Source organism: Lynx canadensis, chromosome D4 (genome assembly GCF_007474595.2).
Source record: "Lynx canadensis isolate LIC74 chromosome D4, mLynCan4.pri.v2, whole genome shotgun sequence".
Classification (NCBI taxonomy): domain Eukaryota; kingdom Metazoa; phylum Chordata; class Mammalia; order Carnivora; family Felidae; genus Lynx; species Lynx canadensis.
In genome coordinates, this window is record NC_044315.2 from 40,575,709 (window position 1) to 40,600,762 (window position 25,054).

A 25,054-nucleotide genomic window follows, 5' to 3' on the forward strand; every position below is an offset into this window, starting at 1 on the left:
ATTGCCGTTTAGTGCTGTGCTTTACTGACCAATTATTACCTGGTGCTCCTTTCTTTACCATCCTGGAAGTCCCTTTGCTGCCTTTTTTTTTTTTTTTTTTTTTTTTTTGGTCTTACCCTACTTTTGGGATCCCCTGTCTTTCTCAGTTTAGGTCCTTATTTTAGTGGAATCTTCCATCAGCCACTTCATAGGAGGTAAATGTTTTGGTGCTTGGTAGGTATGAACTAGAACTTTCTCATTCCCTTGTCTTTGAAAAGTAACTTGTTGGGCATAAAATTCTAAGTGGAAATTATTTTCCCTTGGAATTTTTTTTCAGGCATCCAGGAGATTTTTCTTTTACATTTACTTATTTGGCCTTTCTTTTCTTAGTTTGTGTTTTGATTTCTAAGAGTTCTTTTTTTTTGTTCTCTGATTATTTCCTTCTTTATTACATTCAGTTTTTGTTTTATGGATATTAGACCTTCTCTTTTTGTCTGAAGATATGTTTTTTTCCTCTTTTTAAAGCTATCTTTCCCCTGCATAGTCTTTGAGGACTCTTCCCCTACCCCCACAATTTTGTCTCTTTCTAACTCTTGCTTCCTAACTTCTGGTGATCCTTAGCTGTCTGTTCACATTTAAAATAGGGGGATGCCTGGGTGGCTCAGTCGGCTGAGTGTCCAACTTTTGATTTCAGCTCACGTCATGATCCTAGGGTCATGGGATTGAGCTCTGTGTTGGGCTCCACGTTGAGTGTGGTGCCTGCTTGGGATTCTCTCTCTCTCTCTCTCTCTCTCTCTCTCTCTCTCTCTCTGCCTCTTTCCCTCACGCTTTCACACTCTCTCTCACTCTCTCTCTCTCTCAAATTAAAACAATAAAAAATAAAAAAATAAATGTAGAGGGTGGCTCAGTTGGTTAAGCATCTGACTTCAGCTTAGGTCATCATCTCACGATTAGTGAGTTCAGGCCCTGCATTGGGCTCGCTGATGTCAGTGCACAGTCTACTTCAGATTCTCTGTTCCCTCCTCTTTGTACCCGTCCCCTGCTTGGACTCTCTCTCTCAAAAATAAACAAACATTAAAAAAGATAAAGGCAGGGCCTATCAAGCTGATTGGAAGCTCAGTGGGTAAGACTTTGTGTTTGTGGCATTCTCTGTAAGATGATGTAGTTAAGCTGTTCATTGGAGAACCCCTAGCATCAGTGTCTTAGGTCTTTTCACCTTGCTGGTTAGATTCTCTAGGGAAGACCCTTCCCTTCTCTCCTTGGCTGCCATTGTTCTGGCAGGCAAGATGTTTTAGAAGACCTGGGCTCTCGCTTATTACATAATTTTTGACTTGAGTCTCCTATTTTTGACGTGAGGTTTTACACCATTTGTATCTGATGTCTCTAATCCAGAGACCTTCTGTTTTATCCTCTCCAGGGAATAAACCCTTACCTAGTGTTCTGCCAGAGTGGGGCAAAGAGATTGGTACCCAGTTGTGTCATGTATAGGGTAGAGAATCTGAGGATCTCATTTGTTTGGCAGACTTTCAACCAATTATCTTGTTTTCTGCTCTACTTTTAGCCCATTTGCAAAGCTGTTGTCAATTAATTGAGCTTTTGGGGGCTCAGGTGTAAATCAGGTTGCTTTCTCCACTTTTGGCTTTAAATTCAAATCTCTTATGTAAATCAATGACCACTTATCCAACTGCTTTCTAACTTCTAATATGTTATTACTATTTTCTCATCTTCTGTGTTCTTTCTCCTTGTGGATTTTTATCTCTTAATTCTCTTTGCTGATATTTTCATTAACTTTTTAATTTTAATTTTGGGGAGAGAGTGCTTTAGTCTGCTGTTATTTTTTTTAAATAAGTTTATTTATTTATTTTGAAAGGGAGGGAGAAAAAGTGCAAGTGGGGGAAGGTCAGAGAGAATCCTAAGCAGGCTCCATGCTGTCAGCACAGAGTCTGACGTGGGGCTTCATCTCATAAACTGTGAGATCATGACCTGAGCTGAAATCAAGAATTGGATGCTTAACCAATTATAACTGAGCCACTTAAGCACCCCTGGTCTGCTGTTTTTAAGCCTGAATCTATATTGTTACTTACACTTCATTTTGTAATATGTATTTATTACATTTGTGATAAGTAAATATAGTATTTAAAAAAGAAAAAGAATTCAATATGTTTCAAAGCTACACAGCTTGTGATAGGATCATTCTGTAAGTACCATCTTGAAATGGTGGTTTCTTTCTAGCCATATGCTCCTTTGTATTTCTACCTAGATTTTGTGATCAACATCTTTTATTAGGTTGTAAGTTTCTCTAGGGCAAAAACTGTATCATGTTCCTTGTGATTTCTGAAAAATAAGTTATTAGAATATCAGAAATGCTAGAGATTATACTTAGAATTATATTTTACTATCTCATTTTATAGGCTGAAGAATGCCTCCTCTGATGTAAAACAAATGTTTAAAAGTGAAACAGACTTGGATATTACTGCTGATCTCAGAAAGAAACTTCATCGGGCTAAGAAAGAAAAATTAGAAATAACAACTAAGCACAATGCAGAGGTAGAATTTTGTTCTCTCAAATAATGTTAAAAGCAGAGTTTGATTATTTTTGATTCACTTCATGTTACAGACTCCATGTTTAACATCCCCATGACATTCTTGTGCTTAAAGAGAATTATAAGAAAGAAAACAGGTTTTTTTTTAATACAGTGGAATTAAAGTACTTAGTTTAATGAATTATGTTTATTTGTATGTTGTCTTAAAATTTATTTTAATTAATGGGTTAAACTTGATAAAAAATTAATTGATGAATGACTGTAGTGACTAAAGGGTTTGTAAATGAGACATTTTTGAAATTTTAATTTAGTTTTTTATGGCTCAATTGTGGAATAGTCTTAAGTAGATTTGAGTATGGAATTTTTTTTTTAGGAGAGAGAGCAAGAGAGAGCGTGAGCGTGAGTTGGGAGGGGCAGAGGGAGAGACAGAGAGAGAGAGAGAGAGAGAGAGAGAGAGAATCTTAAGCAGACTCCACACCCAGCATGGAGTCTGATGTGGGGCTTGATTCCGTAATTCTGGGATCATGACCTGAGCTGAAATCTAGAGTCGGACACTCAACTGACTGAGTCACCCAGGTGCCCCATGGAATTTTAAATTACAGTGTAATTCAGGGGTGCCTGGGTGGCTCAGTCAGTTGAGCATCTGACTTCGGCTCGGGTCATGATCTCGCAGTTCGTGAGTTTGAGCCCCGTGTCGGGCTCTGTGCTGACAGCTCAGAGCCTGGAGCCTGCTTTGGGTTCTGTGTCCCCCTCCCTGTTCCACCTCTGATTGTGCTCTGTCTCTCTCTGTCTTTCAAAAATGAATAAACATAAAAAAAATTTAAAATACAGTGTAATTCATAAATTATCCTAGTTTATTTTTGTTTTATTATATCATTATATCTTTTATTAGTATGTATTAGTATGTATATGTATAAATAGATATTTCATGTTATATGTATGTATTACAAAGATAGTACTTTCTTTCCCACTAAGATAATTCATAAATTATATGTTTATGTCTCTTCTGTCTGTTGTATTTTTCTCTGTTTTCTTGTTTTTCTCTGTTTAAATCTTACAAGTTCTTTAAGCTTAGCTTAGGCAGCCTGGTGTGGTGGGAAGAATATCAAGTTACACAAACCTGGACTCATTTCTTGGCCCTTCTATTTACAAGATATGTGACCTGCGAGTTATTTATCCTGCTCATCATTGTTTTCCTACTGTGAAATGCTGGTCTCAAAGGGTTGTTGTGATAAGGGAAATAACATTTATAAAGTGTGCACTGTAACGGTAGCTGTAATTTATTGATATTTACACATAAACAGTGTATTTACCTTCCTTCTTTGTTAGATTCTGTTGCTGTCCTGTCAGGAAACCTTTTAAAACCTTCCTAGGTGAAACTAATCACTCCTTTCTTTGCTCTCCTACATCCTGTTACCGTTGTAGATATTTTGGACCTAAAACATGTATTTCATGCTTACCCGCTCTTCATTCGTCTGTAAGCTTCTTGAGAGCTGGAAGCAATGGCTGTGCTTTGTCTCTGTATCTTCCATTTCTCACTGACACATAGTAGGCCCTCAGTGGCTGTGTGTTGAATAAAAAAAAACAAACTTTTTTTTCAGGTTATTTAAGGAACAGTAGCTTCTGATTAAAATAACAAGCCATGAATATATGACTGTTTTATTTGTACTTTCGGTGGCAATTGAGGTCATTTTAAAGGGTAATTGAAGTAATTGCTTTTATTTGCATTGTAATATTATATACTGAATATGAAGTGATATTTGTTAAATGTATGTTATTTATAATCCTCAAAATTTATTTTTCAAAACCAAATGTACATTTTACTTGAGAATAATTGTGTCATTATAGATAATCATTCATCTGTACTCTTTCACAACTATTCACAGGTGTCATCAGAAGTCTCACTTAGACCATACTATTCTCTCCCTCTTTTTTTTTAAGTTTATTTATTTATTTATTTATTTATTTATTTATTTAGAAGAGAGAGAGAGCGAGCAAGCACGGGTGAGGGGCAGAGAGAGAGGGGGACAGTGGATCCAAAGTGGGCTCTGTGCTGACAGCAGAAAGCCCAATGCAGGGATCAAACTCGTGAACCACAAGATCATGACCTGAGCCGAAGTCGGATGCTCAACTGACTGAGCCACCAAGGCACCCTGCACTATTCTCTTTTATTTGATCAGAATGTTTTGAAATATGTGTTCACATTAAAGAGATAGGAAATTATTTCAGGGAAGAAAGATAATTCTGTCACAATAGGCAGTTACAATTGGTTCAACTCCAATTTCATATTACTATTCATTTTACTGTTTCAGTTATTTGTTTAGATAATTTTAAACTCATATAGTAATTTTTTTTAGCCACATAATCTCTAAATATGTCCCATTATAAAGCAAGGCAGAGAGGAATGAAATTATCTAAAAACTAAGGCTATATATTAGCTTTATCAGATACTTCCAATGCTAACACACATCATGCTGGTGATCGGCCTAAAACATCTTTAAAATCTGGGGCACCCAGCTGGCTCAGTCAGTAGAGCATGTGACTCTTGATCTCAGGGTTGTTGAGTTTGAGCCCCATGTTGAGTGTAGATATTACTTAAAAATAAAATCTTAAAAAAAAGTCTATGTCCATTAGTGGATGAATTGATACAGAAAATGCATGTATACACACACACACACACACACACACACACACACACAGAGGAATGTTATTCAGCCATAAAAAAGAATGAAATCTTGCCATTTGTGACAACATGGATGGATTTAAAAAAAATTTTTTTTTAAACATTTATTCATTTTTGAGAGTGAGACGGACAGAGCATGAGTCGGGGAGTGGCAGAGAAAGAGGGAGACACAGAATCAGAAGCAGGCTCCAGGCTCCGAGCTCTGAGCTGTTAGCCCAGGGCCCGACGCGGGGCTCGAACTCTCGGACTGCGAGATCATGACCTGAGCTGAAGTTGGACGCTCAACCGAGCCACCCAGGCACCCCAATATGGATGGATTTTGAGGGCATTATGCTAAATGAAATAATTGTCAGACAAAGAAAGACAAATACAGTATGATCTCATATATGGAATCTAAAAGCAAAAACCAAAAAAACAAGCTCAGATACAGAGAACAAATTGGTCATTGTCAGAGGTGGGGTGCAGGGAGTGGGCAAAATGAGTGAAGGGGGTCAAAAGGTACAAACCTCCAATTATAAAAGAAACAAGTCATGAGGCTGTAATATGCAGCATGGTGATTATAGTTAATACTATATTGTGTATTTAAAAATTGCTAAGACAGTGAATCTTAAAGTTCTTATAACAAGAAAAAATTTGTAATTATGTACAGTGACAGATGTTAACTAGACTTATTGTGGTGATCATTGTGCAATATATACAAAATATGAAATCATGTTGTGCACCAGAAACTAATACAATGTTATATGTCAATTATATCTCAGTAAAAATAAACTAACATACATATCTTTAAAATCTCTAGGAATTTTATTGTTGTGGGTTCTTGGACGAGTTATCTAATTTTTCTGAGCCTCAGTTTTCTTTGATAGGTATGGAAAGCGCAGATCACTGTTGAGATTTACTAGTAGGCAGAGGGTATGGAGAGAGGGATTGCTTGTAAGACTCACTGCTTCCAGATGAGACTAAGTTGTGTTGATGTGGATGATTGGATGGGACAATGCCACAAGATTTTCGGTGTTGCAGTGGTTGTTAGAATCATTTGAGCACAGTAATACAGATGTGTGAAATAGGATATGCAAGCATGAAGCTATTCAGATGTCTCCTTGGCCGAGTCGGTGATGACAGAGCAGGAAAATCTAGAGAAATGAGAATGGGAGAGGATAAAAAGAGCAATATAACTTTCTTTAGCTAAAAGGTCCTGGGAACTTAGGACTGACAAAACAGTAGACTTCTTAGGCCTCAGGACCTGAAGATACTGTTTGACTGATCCAGCCAGGCCTCTTAAGAGTAGGGGTTCTTAAACTGAGGTCCTTAGAAACAGCGAAATCAAGGAATCCATGTACTTGGATGGTTTTATTAAAAATAAAATTAAACATTTTTTTACATTTATTCGTTTTTACATAATTCATTTTGAGACAGAGAGAGACAGAGCATGAGTGAGGGAGGGGCAGAGAGAGAGGGAGACACAGCCTCTGAAGCAGGCTCCAGGCTCTGAGCTGTTAGCATAGAGCCTGATGCGGGGCTTGAACCCACCAACCGTGAGATCGTGACCTGAGCTGAAGTCGGACGCTTAAAATTGACTGAACCACCCAGGCACCCCTAAAAATAAAAAATTATATTTGATGTTTATTACCCTCTAACTCACATTAAGCATTTCTTTCTGTTATGAAAGGCATAACCCAGTTAGCCCTCCTTCAACAAGCCATAGTGGTATTAGCAGTACTTTTGACTTTATCCTCACTAGAAGTCACAGATCTACAATTCAGTTATAGAAGTATTTCAAAATATTGTTTATACTTGCCACTACTTTGAAATGACAGTGGTTGTTAGACCTGTCAGTAGAGCTTGTTGTTCAGTGTGCTATTATTAAAGAAGTACGTGATGGCATCACAAGGTTGCTTTTGTCTTATATATTTGATTTTATACTTTGATTCTTCTTGTTGTGTGTTTTATTTTATGCATTTAATTACATTATTCTGAGAAGGCTCTGCCAGATTGCACAGAGGGCCATGGCATACAAATTGTGAAAAACCTTTCTTATAGAGGCTGAGGCATGCTGTAGGGGGCATAAACGTAGATACGGGGGATGACATAGTCGGTTGAGCGTAAAGGTGTGAAAGAACACAGACATGTTTTAAAAAGGAGGGAGACACCATTTTGTGGCTGTTGCATGTATTGAAGCTTAAGCGAGAAAACAATCTCATGGGCAGAGGATATGTTTCTCTTAGCTGTGTGGGTAGCTGAAGAAACCAAATATGGTCCAGTCAGGAAAAAAGAGGGACGTTAATAGAGAGAATTGGTTGTACACATGATGGAAGACCTAGGAATCCAAATAGGGAGTGATGAGGCCATTCAGATTAGTAAGAGCAGGAAGCCCCCACCACCTCTAGGCCAGAGGGCCAGTGGGAAGAGGTGATGTGATCAGAGTCCTATAGTTGGGGCTGTCTGGTGGAAAGTAGAGCCATGGTAAGGGCTGTTCAGTGTTGGGGTGTTGGAGGGGAGGGAGGGGGACATGGACCTCAAAAGAGTGCAGCTACCGCCAGAGATGCTGCTGGAAGTAGAGATATTTGGCGGTGGAGCATGGGAATCATATAATAGAGCGGCTGAAGGGGGTTGGGGAATGGATCTGAGATCAAACGGGCAAATGGTTGGCAGTCCACATCTTATGCTTCAGCGTTATCACCCTTATACTTGTATGTAACTCCCATACGGCAGTACCTTCCAGGCTGCAACTCAAATACCCTCTATACAAAGGTGCTCCCACACTCACCAAAATGGGCTTATTGGTCATTGCGTCCATCTCACAAATGGTGCATATTGTCACTACTGGGTCTTTATGTTGGGTGCCTCATGAATTTAATTGAAAAGTTATTACTACCAACATTTTTTTGTATGATGCCAGAGGGGAGGGGCAAAGAAAAAAACCACTAATATATATATACATGTCTTTTGAGCACTTGAAATGTGACTAGTCTGAATTAAGATGTGCTGTAAATGTAAAACACTAGATTTCAGAAACTTGGTACAAAAAATGCAAAGCATGTCACTAATCATTTTTCATAGGATTACATGTGGAAATAATGGTAACCTTGGATACATTGGGTTAAATAAAAGATTAAAATTAATTTCATGTATTTATTTTTACTTTTTAAAATACTGGTACTAGAAAATTTAAAGTTACGTGCAAGACTTGCCTTATGTTTCTATTGGACAGCGCTGCTTTAGAAGGCTGCCCATGTCTTTAATTCCTATGTATGCCGTAATCAGTTAGATACCACCACAAATACTGGGGGTCAGACTGCTATGATTACTACTGTAATCCTGGTACCTACCGAGTACTGCGCTGGTTAATTGCTACCACTTGGACTTTGCCACTCTGGAAGTCCATTATTTCCATCGAAACTGGGGAGTTCATTTCAGTTGTCATATATTCCACCATTATCTCCACCATCTCCTGTAATCTCTGGCACATAGAGATTAGCTACCAGAGTTTTCTAAGGGTGCTTACGTTTTCCACTCCAGTGTATTTTATAGCATTTAGTTAGGAAAAGAATATCCTTTGCACTCTTGAAGAGGATGTAGTCGGGGAAAGGGGAGGTTTTGGTTTGCTCACGATGAAATCACACCCATCTCCTTAAATCTCCATATTATGTCAGGAAAGTACTGGCATTTTGACTTTATTAAGTGATTGTAGGCTGGTGTTAAGTTCAGCTTAACAGTCGCCCATCCTAGTAAACTGTTGGAACTAGCTTATTAAGTCCAAATCAATCCTATGTATGTTCTGCACATTCCTACTAATACAAGATTAGCAAGATTTTGCATTTGTTTTGCTACATAAGCTATTTTTCCTGGAGCAGGCTGTGTATTTCTCCTCCTTTGGCACACTAACATCTGGGTCAATCTATGGTGACAAAGAGTGGTGGATGTGGGTCTTCGCAAATCCTCTTGCAAGGCAACTGTTTCAGGCGCACTCATTAGTAAGTCTTTAAGCAAGAGGCTTAATAATAATAAGCAAGGCTAATTATCCCAGGGAGGAGAAGCTGTTTTTGCTGGTAAGGGATGTGTAGGGGGATTTGGAAGTTTATAATTTTCAGGTTTGTCTAATTCCAGAAGTCCTCATCCCATCTCCTACCTTCCTACTTAATGCCCAACTGATACATACTATCTTAACATTAGAAACTTGGTGAAACTCTTCATTCAACTTGTAGTGTAATTCTGCATTCCCCATAATTAGATTTTGTGTGTGGTCCTTAACCTTGTCTGCCAGGGGGTGACAAGATATAAGAGATTCTTTTAAAGTCAACATAGAAACTCTGACTTTCTGACTGTTTGAGCTGAGCTTCTAAAGCTCTGAGATTATCATTTTGTTTTTATCTAAGTTTTCTAACATAGTCACATTTAGCCTTCCTGCTCTACAGGTCTTGAAATAAACAATGCTGCCCTAATGGTTAGGTGCAGTTGCTACCTCATTTCTTCAAGGCTTGTCCTCAAATGACATTTTATTCTAAACTGCACGTGATAATTTAACAAATTGTGATCCCACTGTATGCCATGGGTCACTGCAAAAGTATCCCATTTCTGCCTGCAGAGAGGTCTTCACTGATTGATAAGAGGGACTATCCAGAAGGATTTGAAGCAACAGGGGAGACAGAGACGCTGCTGGAGGTAGAGTCTGAGCTAGATCTAGAACCACCCTGGCTTCACTACTTCTGCCCTTATAAGTGTATCACAGGTGTTTCCTATTGGCCAAACGTGAGAGGCCAGTTGTCAAGGGAGCCTGGGAAATGTAGTTCATACAATACAGAGCAGAGCTGTAGAAGAACAGGGAGGGGATCTGAGGGCAAACTGGTGAATGACTGGCACAACTGGAAATGCCCAAATATTAACAACTTTATTCTCCTTGGGCATTAGTGGGGGAGACAGCGGGCAGGGCGGGATGCAGTGATTCTGAAACAAAGTGAGTTATCTTGAATATGTAATTAAGATTTTGTGGTTTTATTCTTCACTATTAAAGGATATTTGTCAATTCTTGTTTTGTAAGTGTGTTTTGAAGACATTTACTTTTCTAGAATTTCTTAAAGACAAAGCATAAGAGACTCTTAAAAAATGAGAACAAACTGAGGGCTGATGGGGGGTGGGAGGGAGGGGAGGGTAGATGATGGGTATTGAGAAGGGCACCTTTTGGGATTGAGCACTGGGTGTTGTATGGAAACCAGTTTGACAATAAGTTTCATATATTAAAAAAAATTTCTTAAAGATAAAATTAGTATTTTTTATTCTTTATATGTGGAAAAAGGTGTAACTCTTGCTGTACTCTACATAATAACAGCTACTTGTGGTAACTTCTGATGCTGCCCTTCTGGAATTCTTTTGTCTTTTCTTATCTGATAATGGGACCGTCTTTTTCTAGCCTGGTATAGTAGCTCAATGCTTTCCTAGCATTGATGCCTTTCTAGCATTGTCTCTCATCCACCATCTCTTTCTCAACTGTCAGCAATAAATAATTATGCTTTTCCTTGAACTATCATAACATTTTTACCTCTTTTAGAAAACCTATTCCACATGCCTTTCTATAGCATTTCATTATTTGAGATCAGGGACTCCATAATGTTTTTATATATTTCTCTGTACTTGACACATAGGAAGTGTTTTTTTTTTTTTTTAATTTTAATGGTTATTTATTATTGAGAGACAGAGAGAGACAAAGCACGAGGGACAGAGAGGGGGAGACACAGAATCCAAAGCAGGCTTCAGTCTCCGAGCTGTCAGCACAGAGCCCGACGCAGGCTTGAACTCACAAACCGAGAGATTATGGCCTGAGCTGAAGTCGGACGCTCAACTGAGCCACCTAGACTCCCCGACACATAGGAAGTGTTTAATGTTATTTAATGAATTATTGATTGGATTATAGAATTTTAGAGTGGGAATGTACTTTATAAATCATTTAGTTCTGACTCTCTGACCTATCTTCTGTCATACTACTCATGGAAGTATATTAGATAAATTAGATCTAGTTATTAAATATCTAGTTGTCTAGATATTAGATAAGCTAGATATTAGTTCATTAAAATCCCTGAAAAATTGGCACTTTTAATACTTTATGCTCCATCAGTAATGTCATAATCAAGAGAAATAAAATAGACAGTGTTTATTAAAGTATACTTTGATGCAATTTTCTTCTTAAAAAAAAATTCGTTTATTTATTTTGAGAGAGAGTGTGAGTGGGGGAAGAGTAGAGAGATGGAGAGAGAGAAAGAGAGAGAGAGAATCCCAAGCAGGCTCTGTAATGTGAGCTCGGATCCCGACTCGGGGCATGATTTCATGAACCGTGGGATCATGCCCTGAGCTGAATTCAAGAATTGGGCACTTAACCGACTGAGCCACCCAGGTGCCCTGATGTAATTTGCTTCTTGATTTCATTTAAAGAATAGGAAGAAGAGAGGGGAGAATGAATTTTGAAGTACTTAACTATGTTCATGCATTTTTTCACTCCTTAGTCATGACTATTTCTGATGAAAACTTGCAATTATTCAGGGCTGCCTGGCTGGCTTGGTTGGTAGAGCATACGACTCTTGATCTTGGGGTTGTGAGTTCAAGCCCCCAAATTGGGCATAGAGCCTACTTAAAAAACAAACAAACCAAATAACAACAACAACAAAAAAACCCAAAAACCTTGTGATTTCTCTTTATTTTTGTAAGATCATATAAGAATTTTTTGTTTTTATTTTTTTCTCTAGCGGATTCTCTAGAATTAGAAAACTAATGAGTGTCATTTGGTGAGGCTAGTGCTTCTTTTCCAGTCTTCTAGAAAAGTATAAATTGATAAATATTATAGAAACAAATTCCTCTAAGACATTTAAATGTTTGCGTGCACGATCTCATCATCTTGGTGACATATTTTAATATTGGTTCATGATCTCGAAATCTGTTGTTAGCTGGCAAGCTATGAGAGCCAGATTGCCAAGCTGCGATCCGAGGTTGAAAAAGGAGAGGCATTGCGACAAAGTCTGGAGTATGACCTGGCTGTTGCTAGAAAGGAAGCTGGTCTCGGAAGACGGGCTGCTGAAGAAAGGTTAGCTGAGGCACATAGGATCCAAGAAAAGCTCTGTGGTAAGACTAGTTTTATTTTTCCCCATGCTGAGGGTTTTGCCCTTATTGTGTATCATTGCTCCCTGTTGGGTGTGTTTACCATCTAGGGTCAGAGGTGGGGTTTTGGATTTTTGGCCTTTGATGGACAGACTTTGCTGCATGGGTATAAAGGCTTCTACAGTATGTGAACATTCATCTACTTTGCATTGATTTTTTTTTTTATGTTGTATATGTATGGAAAAAGGGATTCAGAATTCTTTTAATCACTTTGTAGAGCAGTTGTTCCATGAATAGTCAATCAGCAGAATCACATAGAGCTTAAAAAAAAAAAAATTCATAGGCCTCCTATCACATGTAGTCTGAATGAGAATTTCTAGCTCAAGAGAATCTCTATGTCCAAGAAGCACTGCAAGTGATTCTGTTGATTAGGTTTGGGAACCATAGGGTTAGAGTGTGGTGCCTAAAGAAGAAAAAGGCAGTGAATTTAATCCTCAAACACTGTTATATAGCATATGAACACTTAAACATCTTTTAAGTATAATGTATGTAAAGAAATGTGCCTAGTGTAAGTGTATAACTCAGAAGAAGCACCCATATCATGAAATGGGAAATTACCTGCAGTCCTTCCACATGGATAACTACTACCCTTTTTTTTTTTTTTTTAAGTTTATTTATTTATTTTGAGAGAGAGTGATAGAGCACAAGCAGGGGAGGGGCAGAGAGAAGGAGAGACAGAATCCCAAGCAAGCTTTGGGCCATCAGTACAGAGCCCATGTGGGCCTTGAACTCACAAACTGTAAGGTCATGACCTGAGCCGAGATCAAGAGTCTGATACTGAACCGACTGAGCTGCCCAGGTGCCCTTACTACCCTGATTTTTAATAGCAAGGATAAATTGTGCCTGTTTTTTGTACTTTATATTAAATGGAATCATATAATATGTACTCTTTTATATCTGGCTTCTTTCCTTCAACATTGTGTGTGAGTTTATTCATATTGTTGTATGAACTTTGTATTGATGCTTAATATTATATTGTATGACATACCACATTATATTTATCCATTTCTGCTAACGGGCACTTGAGTAATGTCCGGTTTTTGGTTATCAAGAATAATGTTGCTATGAACATTCCTTTTTTTTTTTTTTCAACGTTTATTTATTTTTGGGACAGAGAGAGACAGAGCATGAATGGGGGAGGGGCAGAGAGAGAGGGAGACACAGAATCGGAAACAGGCTCCAGGCTCTGAGCCATCAGCCCAGAGCCTGACGCGGGGCTTGAACTCACGGACCGCGAGATCGTGACCTGGCTGAAGTCGGACGCTTAACCAACTGCGCCACCCAGGCGCCCCTCCTTTTTTTTTTTTTTAAAGATTTTATTAAGTAATCTCTGCACCCAGAGTGGGGCTCGAACTCACAACCCTGAGATCAAGAGTCACATGCTCTACTGATTGAGCCAGCTAGGTGCCCCAATGTTGCTATGAACGTTCTTGTACGTAGCAGGTCTTAATTAAAAGAATATTGAGCATGAATTCAGAAGATTTAGGTTTAGGTCTTGGTTTTACCACTTACTTACTGATATTTGAACTTAGGTTGTTTTAAGGATGAAATGAAAAAAAAAAAAAACAAACCAAAACCGAAAGTATTTTATTAAGCACGTGGGACTGAACAAATGTTAAGCTGTAGTCATTGTAAAGGTTCTGGTCCCTAACTGTGGCCGCTGTCTTAGGTTATTGCCATCGGTTGGAAGTATTTTTGATTACCTCTGGCATTTAATAACCACACCACTACCTGGAACTTAGGAATATAAGAATTGAAAGGCACTAGATATACAAGTTAATGACTTTTATTTAATTATGAGGAGATTGAAGTTCAGAGAAGATAGGATGTTATTTTCCTGATGTCAAGTGATTTCAACAGACACTTTACAGAGGAAGATAGAAGAATAGCCGTTAATGAAATTAAACATTTTTTTCTTTGAGTTTATTTTTGAGAGAGAAAGAGAGCAAGCACGAGTGGGGGAGGGGCAGATAGAGAGGAGACAGAGAATCCCAAGCGGGGTCCGTGCTGTCAGTGCAGAGCCTGATGTGGGGCTTGAACTCATGAACCATGAGATCATGACCTCGGTTGAAATCAAGAGTCAGACGCTTAATCGACTAAGCCACCCAGGTGCCCCAAACCCACATTTTTTCTTAAAGGATTTATTTATTTAAGTAATGTCTACACTCAGTGTGGGACTTGAACCCTGAGATCAAGAGTCTCATGCTCCACTGACTGAGTCAACCAGGTGCCCCCCCCCTCAAAAAAAACCCCACAACATTTGACTTATTTTCTTGAATAGGAGAAAAAGCAGTAGAATGTAGCTGGTGCTATAGGTACACCTAAACTTGGGCATGCTTCTAGGAATATGTCATATTGGGGCGCCTGACTGGCTCAGTCGGTTAAATATCTGACTTCGGCTCAGGTCATGATCTCATGGTTTATGAGTTTGAGCACCGCTTTGTGTGAGCCCCGCTTCTCTTTCTCTCTCCCTCTCTCTCCCTCTCTCTCTCTCTCTCTCTCTCTTTCTCTTTCTCTGTCTCTCACTCGCACCCTCACTCTCAAAAAAAAAAAAAAAAAAGGAACATGTCATACCATTTCATGGCAAAATCACCATTGTCTGGAGGGGAAGAAGAGATTAGGAAATTAGAGAATAGATTGTTCTGAAACTGAGCTTTCCTAGAGCTTACTGATGTGAAGTGGTTAAATCTTTTGTCCTAAGATCACGCTGTAAATGGAATCAACTCCAACGCCTAGGTGTTTGAACTCCTAGGGTTTTAATCTGTGGTTGGAAATATACCTATTATTCCTTTATATTTTTAACAGCTCAGAATGCAGAACTTCAGGGAAAGGCAAATGAGATTGAGAAAGCATTCCAGACTTCTCAGCTGAAATGGAAAGAAGAGTGCAGAAGATTTGAACGTGATTTGGAGGAGAGAGACAATATAATTCAAAATTGCAATCGAGAACATGATTTACTTATGAAAGAAAAAAGCAGACTAGAGAAAACTCTACAGGTACCTTGTTTTTATAAAGGAAATTTTCTATATTCATTGAGATGTGTTACATGTTATTTGAAGTTATCCTTGGAAAGGAAAATAACTACCAGAAATCAAGAAAATCTGGTTTCCTCTCACCCACCCTGTCTCTTTTCCTCTCTTTCCTTTCAGGAGCATTTTTGTGGGTCTCTTTTGTAATATGCTTTAGCAATACGTTAATATGTACACTGCCTCTTTTATGAAAAACAGTTTGAGATCTCTGATCAAACTAAAAGAACTCAATTTATGTGGGATTATAAGAAGATGAGAACCTATAACCCTTTAGGTCCAGTAGCATGAAAATTTAGAATTTTAGAAATGTGGGCCCTAGATTTAGGTCTGAATATCTAATAGATACAAAAAATATTTATGTCTCTGATGTAAACTTCATTATCTATGTAGAGCCCTTTCTATTTAGACATGACATCAAAAATATTTGATGACCTTTTACTGAGCTATTTATTTTCCCATTTTTTCCTTTTTTTCTTTTTCTTTTCTTTTTTTTATTCTCTAAAGTAAAAGTATGACTTAAGGTTGAATTTGCCTACACCTTAAAAGATAGCTTTTTGATTGCTTATGTTTGCCATTTTTTTTTTGAAGCACCAGTTTAAAGTAAAAAATACATGATAGAAATGCTTTATATTTGCCACTGGCATATATGGCTTTTCAGAATTCTGGAAATCTTTATTAAAAGTAATTTTACACAAGCATTTAGTCAGTGTGAAAGTTTCAGTATAAGGGTTCCATGGCACTGTCAGCTGATCTTCTGATTTTCTCCATGTCAGACACAGTTTGTCTCTTGTCTTTGTGTGATGTTCCCAGACCATAGAACAGTGCCTGGTATGTGCAAGGGTTCCCTTAGTAGCTGAATGGGGGGAGCCTAGGTGCCTACTGGTGCTCCAAGTCCCTGGGTGGCCCTGTATAACCTTACGTCTTGCGGCTACGGCTACGTGGAAAGAAACATAATGGCAGTAGCCTTCCTTAATAGTCCATCAGCCTGCACCTCAAATTATAAGATCTTTCTGTGATCTTGCCTAGATACTGGATAGGAGAACTCTGCTTAATTTTATGATATTGGCTTTGAACTGATCTGCACAGACTTTGCGGGTATTTGGGGTTGAATAGGAGTCACACTATTTCAGCAGAGGGGAAAAAGCTTGAGTCCCTTTGTGATGGTTTCCATTAGTGACAGTTATATGGGTAATCTTTATTATGCAGATCCCTTCTGTGTATTTAGACACAGAAGGCTTCTTCTCATATAAGCCACAGACTCTTTCTCCTTGTGTTAATGGGAACTTAGTTTTAAACCCTATAGATTAGAAAATTGGGCTTCTTGGGGAACCTGCATTTTATATTTTTAAGAGTTTGAACCAAATTAGATCTGGTAAATGTAGTACAACTAGGAAAACCCAAAAGAAAAACCGTTTGCAAGTATTATCTGTAGAACTAGAAATTAGTTGCAGTCCAAACCTTAAAAATTTTTTCTTTGACTTTTCAAATTTTTAACATTCTGATTTGTTGCACAAAACTCCTTCCTTCTCACCTTTGGTAAATACAGGTTCTCTGTTAGATTTGTACGTAAATTACCAGGAATAATCCAGTTTGTTCATAGGTAATTAGATCTTTACATGTTACCTACTTTACGTGTAGATTTACATATAGATTACGTATAATCTACTTTGTTTTTGTCTCTGTGTCATATCATTTTGTTCAAACCTCTGAAGTTAAATTTTTTAGAGAAATTGGGTTAAACATATGCCTCTCTCTCTTTCTTTCTCTCTTTCTCTCTCTCTAACGTTGTTTAAATTAAATGGATAACCTTAGTTTCTTATTCACATCTACATTCTGATGATCAAAACATGATATAGTTCTATTAATAATTTTAACATAAATTATGATGAGTTTTAGCAGTCTGTAGATAAGGCGAGCCCTTTGTATGCTTAAATTGGGGCTGAAGGAAGAAAGATGACTTTCACTGACCTAATAGTAAAGCAAGATTTTATTCATATAAAGGAAGCATTGGAAAAACATCAGCAGGAGAAGAATGAGATGGAGTGTCATATCAGGGAGACAACATTGGAGGAGTTTAGATTACAAGCAGAACAATGGGAAGCAGAAAGAAGAGAGTTACAATTTATAGTACAGGTATTTAAAAAATAATAATTCAGTTCCTTAAATGTCTTTTTAATGCTTATGATATTAAAGCATGAGTGCAATAGTTGGCTAGCTTACTCAATGCAAAAATGATTCCTAGTCTTTGATTTCTGGAAGGCCATGTTTCATTTGTAGTTACATGATAATATGGGCAACGGTTACCAGTAGATACTATCAGAATTAGAGTAGGGCGACTTCATTGCACAAATTATGTGATTTTGAGAAGGACATATATACATTTGGTATTTTATTTTTCCAATTTAAAATATGCAATGGTTCACTTTAATAGCATAAAGAAATAGAATAATTGGATTTTAGATATTAAAGGATGCTTATAAGTTAATATAGCATAGTGGTTTTTCAACTCTTTTTGTTAAGAGCAAATTCTTTTTTTTTCTTGCTTTTTACGAAGATCATATTCTTAATTATGTTCTATTTACTCCTTTCTTCCAACACACAGAATCCCCAAGGCTTCAAATAGTCCAGTTGGAAAATAACTGATTACATCCAACCCCCACTGTAGATGAGCAGATGGAGATTTATGATTTACTCAGATCATAGACTGAGTAATTAATGTGGGAAAAGACAACCAGTCACCAGATTCTCACTCTGGGGTACTTTGCATTTTATTTCAGGAGATTACACATAAATTATTTTGAAGGGAAGATAAGATAAATTCAAACTGTTAATTCACTAACCAAATAACTTAAAATTTAAAAGAAATTTTCGTCATTTCTTCTTTACTTATTTTTGTATAAGGCATTTTTTCTATATAAACCAACAAATTGAAATACAGTCTTTGTACATGTCCAAGATACGCATTCTTCACAGAATGAAAAATATCCATCTAAAAATTTTGGAGTAGTTTTGTGTTAGAAACAACTGTGTAAGACAAAGGCAGCCAAAAACATGCAGAGAATAAAAGCCACCCTATTTCTTTAAGAGTAAAAGCTGGCAGTAAACAGTGGAAATACTGGATTTGTTGTGTATGTAAGTATTCAAAATACCAACAAATACCCAAACCTTTGGTCTTTGGGCAATGCTTTTCTTACTAGTCACCCCATCTGTAGAATCTGGTAAAACATTACAATCACTCTGTAGACCTCTTGGTATTCTTAGAGTCTGATTGTAATTTGTGTAGTTCATTCATTCATTCATTCATTCCTTAAGTACACACTGAGTTTCTGCTATGGGTATTGAGGATACAAAATTGAGATACGATTTCTGTCCTAGAAGATTTTAAAGCAGAGAGATATGTAAAGAGAGAAAATATATTGTAATATAATAAAGTTTTGAACAAAATTCTATGGGATCATAAAAGAGAAATGTATTAACTGCCTAGGAGAATGGGGAAACCATCACAGAGTAGATGATATTTGAACTGTTGATAATGTTAAAGCCTACCTAAAACAAACAAGTAAACATTAGTAAATGAAAATAACCTCTTCATTTCTAAACACTCAGAAATCTCCAGTGCCCCCAATCAGTAGCCTGAAACTTATCAAATATGATTCAGAGACCTTTATATTTAAATGTGTGGATGATGTGATTTATTTATTTTTATTTATTTTTTTAACATTTATTCATTTTTTGAGAGACAGAGAGCACAAGCAGGGGAGGGGCAGGGAGAGGGGGAGACACGGAATTCGAAGCAGACTCCAGGCTCTGAGCTGTCAGCACAGAGCCCGATTCGGGGCTTGAACTCATGAAACGCCAGATCATGACCTGAGCCGAAGTCGGATACTTAACTGACTGAGCCACCCAGGGATCCCTGGATGATGTGATTTAGATGCGATTTCTAAGTCACTGAAATGTATGTTGTTATACCAGACTTTGTATTATGAAGTACTAAAGGAATATGGTACCAGTCTTTTTCTTTCTTTGTTTCTTTGTTTCTTTTCTTTTTTTTTTTTTTTAAGATTTTATTATTTCTTTGAAGTAATCTCTATACTCAACGTGGGGCTCAAACTCACAACCCTGAGATCAAGTCGCGTACTCCACTGACTGAGCCAGCCAAGGAGCTCCTGTATCAGTCTTTAATTATTATGTATGGGAAAGAATAGGGAATATACTCCTAGTTACTACCACCTTTTGTAAGATATATTTTTTAAAGTTTTTATTTAAATTTCAGTTAGTTAACATGTAGTGTAATGTTTGCACAAGATAAATTTTATTGTATTTTATGACTGAAATGTTCAGAGCTCAGTCTCTCACTTTCTTGTCCTTTTAGCATTAACAAAAGAAAACTGTCTTTCCTTTTTAAAGCAAATTTAAGAAACTATTCATATTTTTAAAAGTGTTTTTTTAAACAACTTGTGGGCTAGATTGAAATTCTCTGCTCTCCCTATTGGCTGTTGATGGGTTTAGGTTTCCATCCTATAATTAGATGTTAGTATGGTATAGTGTTCTCTTTGTATAACTAACTCTCTAAGGGAATTCAGTTTTTAAAATAAGTTAAAAAAAACAAACAAACCCTTCTAAGTGAAACCCCATCTTTAACAGACAAAGCAGGTGTAGTATTTCTTTCATCTGGGCTTTAGAATTCAGACCCACTATAAAAAAAAAAATCTTAATTTTATGCCATGTCTCCTTTCTTTCCTAGTAATTGAAACGCTAAATAGAGGTGTACTTCTCTGGAATATTAATGGGAACTCTAGTACAGTTACCTCATTTTAAAAAAGTGTTTCTCATTTTTTTTAATGCATGCCCTTTTTTGATAAACATAAAAACTCCCTATCTTTCTTTAGCATCATTGAAATTTCAAAACAAATCAAAGGCAAAAAGCCCCCACCAAAACAACAAATCAAAGCCAATTTAATTTAAAAACAAAGTATTAATATTGATTTTGAAATATATTACCTTTTTTATCTTTATTAAAGATTTTAATTTAAAATGGCCGTTTGTTGTGTGGTTATTAGGTTTTCTTTATTCCTGCTATAGCAATGTGAACTTTGAGGATGCTTATTTGTTCTAAGCTTTTCTATTGTAGACAGTGTGGGACAGGCAGCAGTAAAGGGTTGTTTTAAACCACCGTGCCCTTTTCTTTGTCATTTTTCCAGTTCATTTCAACGTATAAGTTACCAGTAGGATTGAAAGCATTTGGAAGACCAGTGTATATTTTTACATATTTATTTTGTTTCCCAAATTCTATAACTCAACCAAGGAATAAAATGATCCTTTCCTCCTTCGTTGACTAAATTTGGTTTATGTATCTAGTGATTAAGGGGTAGGAGAGTTTGTAATGGCAAAGAGTATGAGAAATGTCAATTGAAAATTATACTGTACCCTAAAGACAGAGGGGGAAGAGTGGGGAGCAGTGAAAGGAGATATTAGAGCAGACTTAGGCCATCAGCAGGCTGCGTGTTAGGGATTGGAGGGCAGTGTGTAGAGATTGACCTGGTGGGCATGACTGTGACCTGGAGATAGCTTGGAGAAAGCTACATGGACAGGAAATATTTCAGATCATTCAGAGATGATCTAGACCAGCTAGGAGCATTTCTTTGCAGTTTCCTAGGAAACTGCCCCCCGGGGCCCCATGTAAGCAAATGGCATAGACAGTGACTCTGGCATTGATACTGCCTGTTATTTTCAAACGGGAAATGCCTTTATACTCAATTTATAAAATTACTATATATTGTGCTCATTGTAAAAATGCCCTAATTTAGGGAAACTTAAAAGCAAAAGTGAAGGTCTTACGACCACTCCTCGAGTCCCACTCCTTATCTGAGGGTATATAAACATATATCATTGAATTACATAAATGGAATTATATTCTTCAGTGTGTTTGGTGTCCATCTTTTGATATCCTTATATTATTCTTATAGGTGTCTGCATGGTTTTCTGCTATGTGGACATTCCTAATATATATTAAGGAATCCCTTATTGATAGACATTTCATTTCCTTCGAAAATTTTTTGCTCTAGTTAAAAATGATCTCGGGGTGGGGGGGTGCCTGGGTAGCTCAGTCGGTTAAGTGTCTGAACTCAACTAGGGTCATGATCCTGCGGTTCATGAGTTTGAGCCACACATTGGGCTGTCTGCTGTCATTGTGGAGCCCACTTTAGGTTCTCTGTACCCCTCTCTGCCCCTCCCCAACTCGTGTGTGCACACAAGTTTAAATAAACATTAAAAGAAAAAAAAAAAGATTTGGAGCACCTGGCGGGCTCAGTCGGTAGAGCATGCAGCTCTTCGTCTTGGGGTTGTGAGTTCAAGCCCCATGTTGGGTATAGAGCTTTAAAAAAAAAAAAAAGAAAAGAAAAAAAGTAAAAAGCTAACATTCCTGGCCATATCTTTGAGCTGTTGTAAAGTTATTGAACTGTGTAAATGCCTACAAGCATCACTGCTTTGGTGTGCAAGTTTATGGATTTATAATTATGATAAGTACTACACAAAGTTAGTGCCATTTTATACTGTATGGCTGCAAACACTATTTCTGATTGTAGAACTGTGCTGGCTTTGCAGATTTAGGGAAGAACAGCTTGTTCTGGTTCTTTCAGGAGATAAGCATTACTAGGTTAAGGTGGTAACTAGCTAAATTGATATATTTCATAAGGTAAGAAGGAGGGGTACTTTAGCTCTGATAAGTTTCTTTTTTTTCTCTGATGTGTTTCTAACTATACTCATAATTCTTCAGACTTGAAACTGTATTTTGGAGTCTGAGAAATGTTTATATGAGTACAAATGAAATTAATACTTTTTGGGCTATGTTTCTGAAAGATGTGGAAAGAAAGCAAGTTTATTTTCTAATAGCACAATGTGGTTTTCTGGGTTGGTAAATGTCAGTTCAAAAATAAGCCTCATTTTAAAATATTTTAAGTTCAACACCTCCCTCTAGTGGAAGAAAGAAAAATTCCTTCAATTTCCATTGTCTTTAATTATGATTTGGTTACACACACACACCCACACACGCCACACTTACTTTTTCACTGTAAGCTTTTTGTTTTATTAGAAAATAAATTCTGTGACAAAATTTTTTAAAGTTTATTTGAAAGGAGCAAATTAATCTTGATATATAAATGCAGGAACTATTTTATAGCTCTTTTGGAATTTTCTTGTATGTTATAATGCATCCCAGACTTGGATTCTGTTGATAGCACCATAAACTTAAAACAAATATTTGAACATGCAAAAAGTAACAGGGATTAATATAACCAGTACCCAGTATAACCTACCAATGCCATTGATATAACTAATATTTACCATTTAGATCATGTGTTTGTTGTATTTGTTTCAGAATTAAAAATAGATGAGCAATAAGTTGTTATATTATTTAAGACTGTTTTTAAAAAATGTTTATTTATTTATTTAGAGAGAAAGAGAGAGGCGGGGGGGGGGATGTGGGGGGAGGAGCAGAGAGTGAGGGAGAGAGAGAGAGAATCCCAAGCAGGCTCTACGCTGTTAGCACAGAGCCCAACTTGGGACTCGATCCCACAATGTTGAGATCATGGCCTGAGCTGAAATCAAGAGTAAGACATTCAACCAACTGAGTCCCCGAGGCTCCCCAGAACTTGCCATTCTTATAGAGATTTCACTGATTTTCTTGAATAAGTGCTTATTGGATTATTGCAAGCCTATGGTTAATTTCCAGTTATGAGAAATTTTATTTTGGCATTTTTTGCACATGTTCTTGCTGCTTTTATGGAGGAAAGAATTTTTGGCAGTCCTTATACTCTGCCATTCTGAAATTACTCCTGTTCTCTGAAGATATTGTCAAGTTTTATTCTCTTTATATGTGTTTCTCTCAGGTTGTTTCCCCCCTTTCTCCTTGATTTAGATTTCATCTTTTATGTTGTCCCCCCCCACCCCCCATAACTTTTTCATATGTTTAAGAGTTGGGGACAGAAGAGCTTATTAGAAGCTCTGAGCGTTTGTATTTGTTTTTTCAACTGTGATCTTCACTGTAGGGTTGCCTGGCTAGGTATTTGAAATGGATACGTATATAATTCTCCTACCTACCCCAAATAACTTAACAAGACGCAGAAAGTAGAAAACCTGATAGAATCAGTGTCAGAATTCCAGGTTATATTGCTTCACCAATAAGCAAAAGAAACTCCAAGGAGTAAATAATTTCAATCTTATATGAACTCTGACAGAGAATGGAAAAATCTTGATAACGTACCAAACTGATAAATCTCTTAAAACAGTTTTTTAATTAATCAATTAATTAATTATTTAATATTTTTTAGAGAGAGAGTGAGCGCATGTGAGCAGGGGAGAGGGGCAGAGGGAGAGAGAGAAAGAATCTTAAGCAGGCTCCATGCTCAGCACAGAGCCCAACTTGGGGCTTGAGCCCATGACCCTGGGATCATTACCTGTGCTGAAATCAAGAGTCAGAACTCAACCAACTGAGCTACCCAGGTGCCCCCCATGTTTTTATGGAGCCTAAAAGTAGGCTCCACACCCAGCATGGGGCTTGAACTCATGACCCTGAGATCAAGAGTCCCACATGCTCTACTGTTTGAACCAGTCAGGCACCCCCCAAAAACTGATAAATCTTGATGCTAAATTGACAAAGATACAAGAAAAGATAATTATAACCAATCTCACCAATGAATATACACACAAAAGTATTATATAAAATATTAGCCAACTCAGTGCAGCAGAATATAAGAGATATAAAAAGCCTTTATGCAATAAATGCCAAGTGAGTTTAACATCAGAAAATTAATCAGTGTAATTGTAAATTAATGTAATCCCTTAACTATGTAATGTAAGTTTCTTGGATATGTAAATAGAATTCCTATAAAATCTATACTATATGCAGAAAGCAGCTTTTAAAATAAAAACTGTGCGTATGTTTTTATATCCATATTCAAGAATATATAGGAATTGTCACATAATATTAGTGACTATTGGACCTCTGCATTAAAACTGATTGTTAGGTCAGAATTTCATCTACATATTGAAAGGCTTTTATTTAAAAGCTATTTTACCGTGTGTAACATTTAAAATAGGTCAAATATCATAAAGTTAAAATCTCACCAATAAATATAATATGTCCTAACTGATCCATCATTGATTTTCCAGTTGTTCTTTTTTTTATAGGATTAAATTTAAACTGTCATGGAATGATGGACATGCTCTTTGTTTAGTGTAATGAAATAATTGCATGTTGTCTTTCTGTGCTGTTTATCAATAGGATGGGAATCACAAGCTATATTTTCTTATAAGTAGATTTCCTGAGACTTCTTGGATACTTTAGTTTCTCTGCTTTTTGAATAAATATCGTTTGAAATAATTGCCATCAACTAGGATATAAGCATTTTTTGGTTATAGACTTGATTTTGTTTTTATTTCAGATTATTTGGTTTACTTTGTGATTAACCTTGTAAATGGCTGTTTATTCATTTAAAAATACACGTAGTAATTTGTGTGGACGATAGAAAGTTTGAGATTATGTGTCAATCAAGAGGGCATATAATTTAACAGTGAATTTGGATTAATGCTGATAGTATTGACTGCTTGAAGGAGGGGGACCTATCCTCCAGAATAATAATAGTATCTCATACTTGTATAGTGCTTAATGGTCTTAAAAG

The 25,054-nt window shown here is 37.0% G+C and overlaps 1 protein-coding gene across 3 annotated transcripts in view; it reads left to right on the forward strand.

Moving 5' to 3' along the window:
• Window positions 1–25,054, forward strand: part of CCDC171 (coiled-coil domain containing 171) — a 309,890-nt gene that overhangs the window by 15,095 nt on the left and 269,741 nt on the right. For all 3 annotated transcript variants that reach the window (XM_030294128.1, XM_030294126.1, XM_030294127.1), the window contains 4 exons: window positions 2,391–2,526; window positions 12,138–12,312; window positions 15,154–15,344; window positions 17,379–17,510. In XM_030294128.1, coding sequence (XP_030149988.1) covers window positions 2,391–2,526; window positions 12,138–12,312; window positions 15,154–15,344; window positions 17,379–17,510 — 634 coding nt within the window. The remainder of the gene's footprint in view (window positions 1–2,390; window positions 2,527–12,137; window positions 12,313–15,153; window positions 15,345–17,378; window positions 17,511–25,054) is intronic.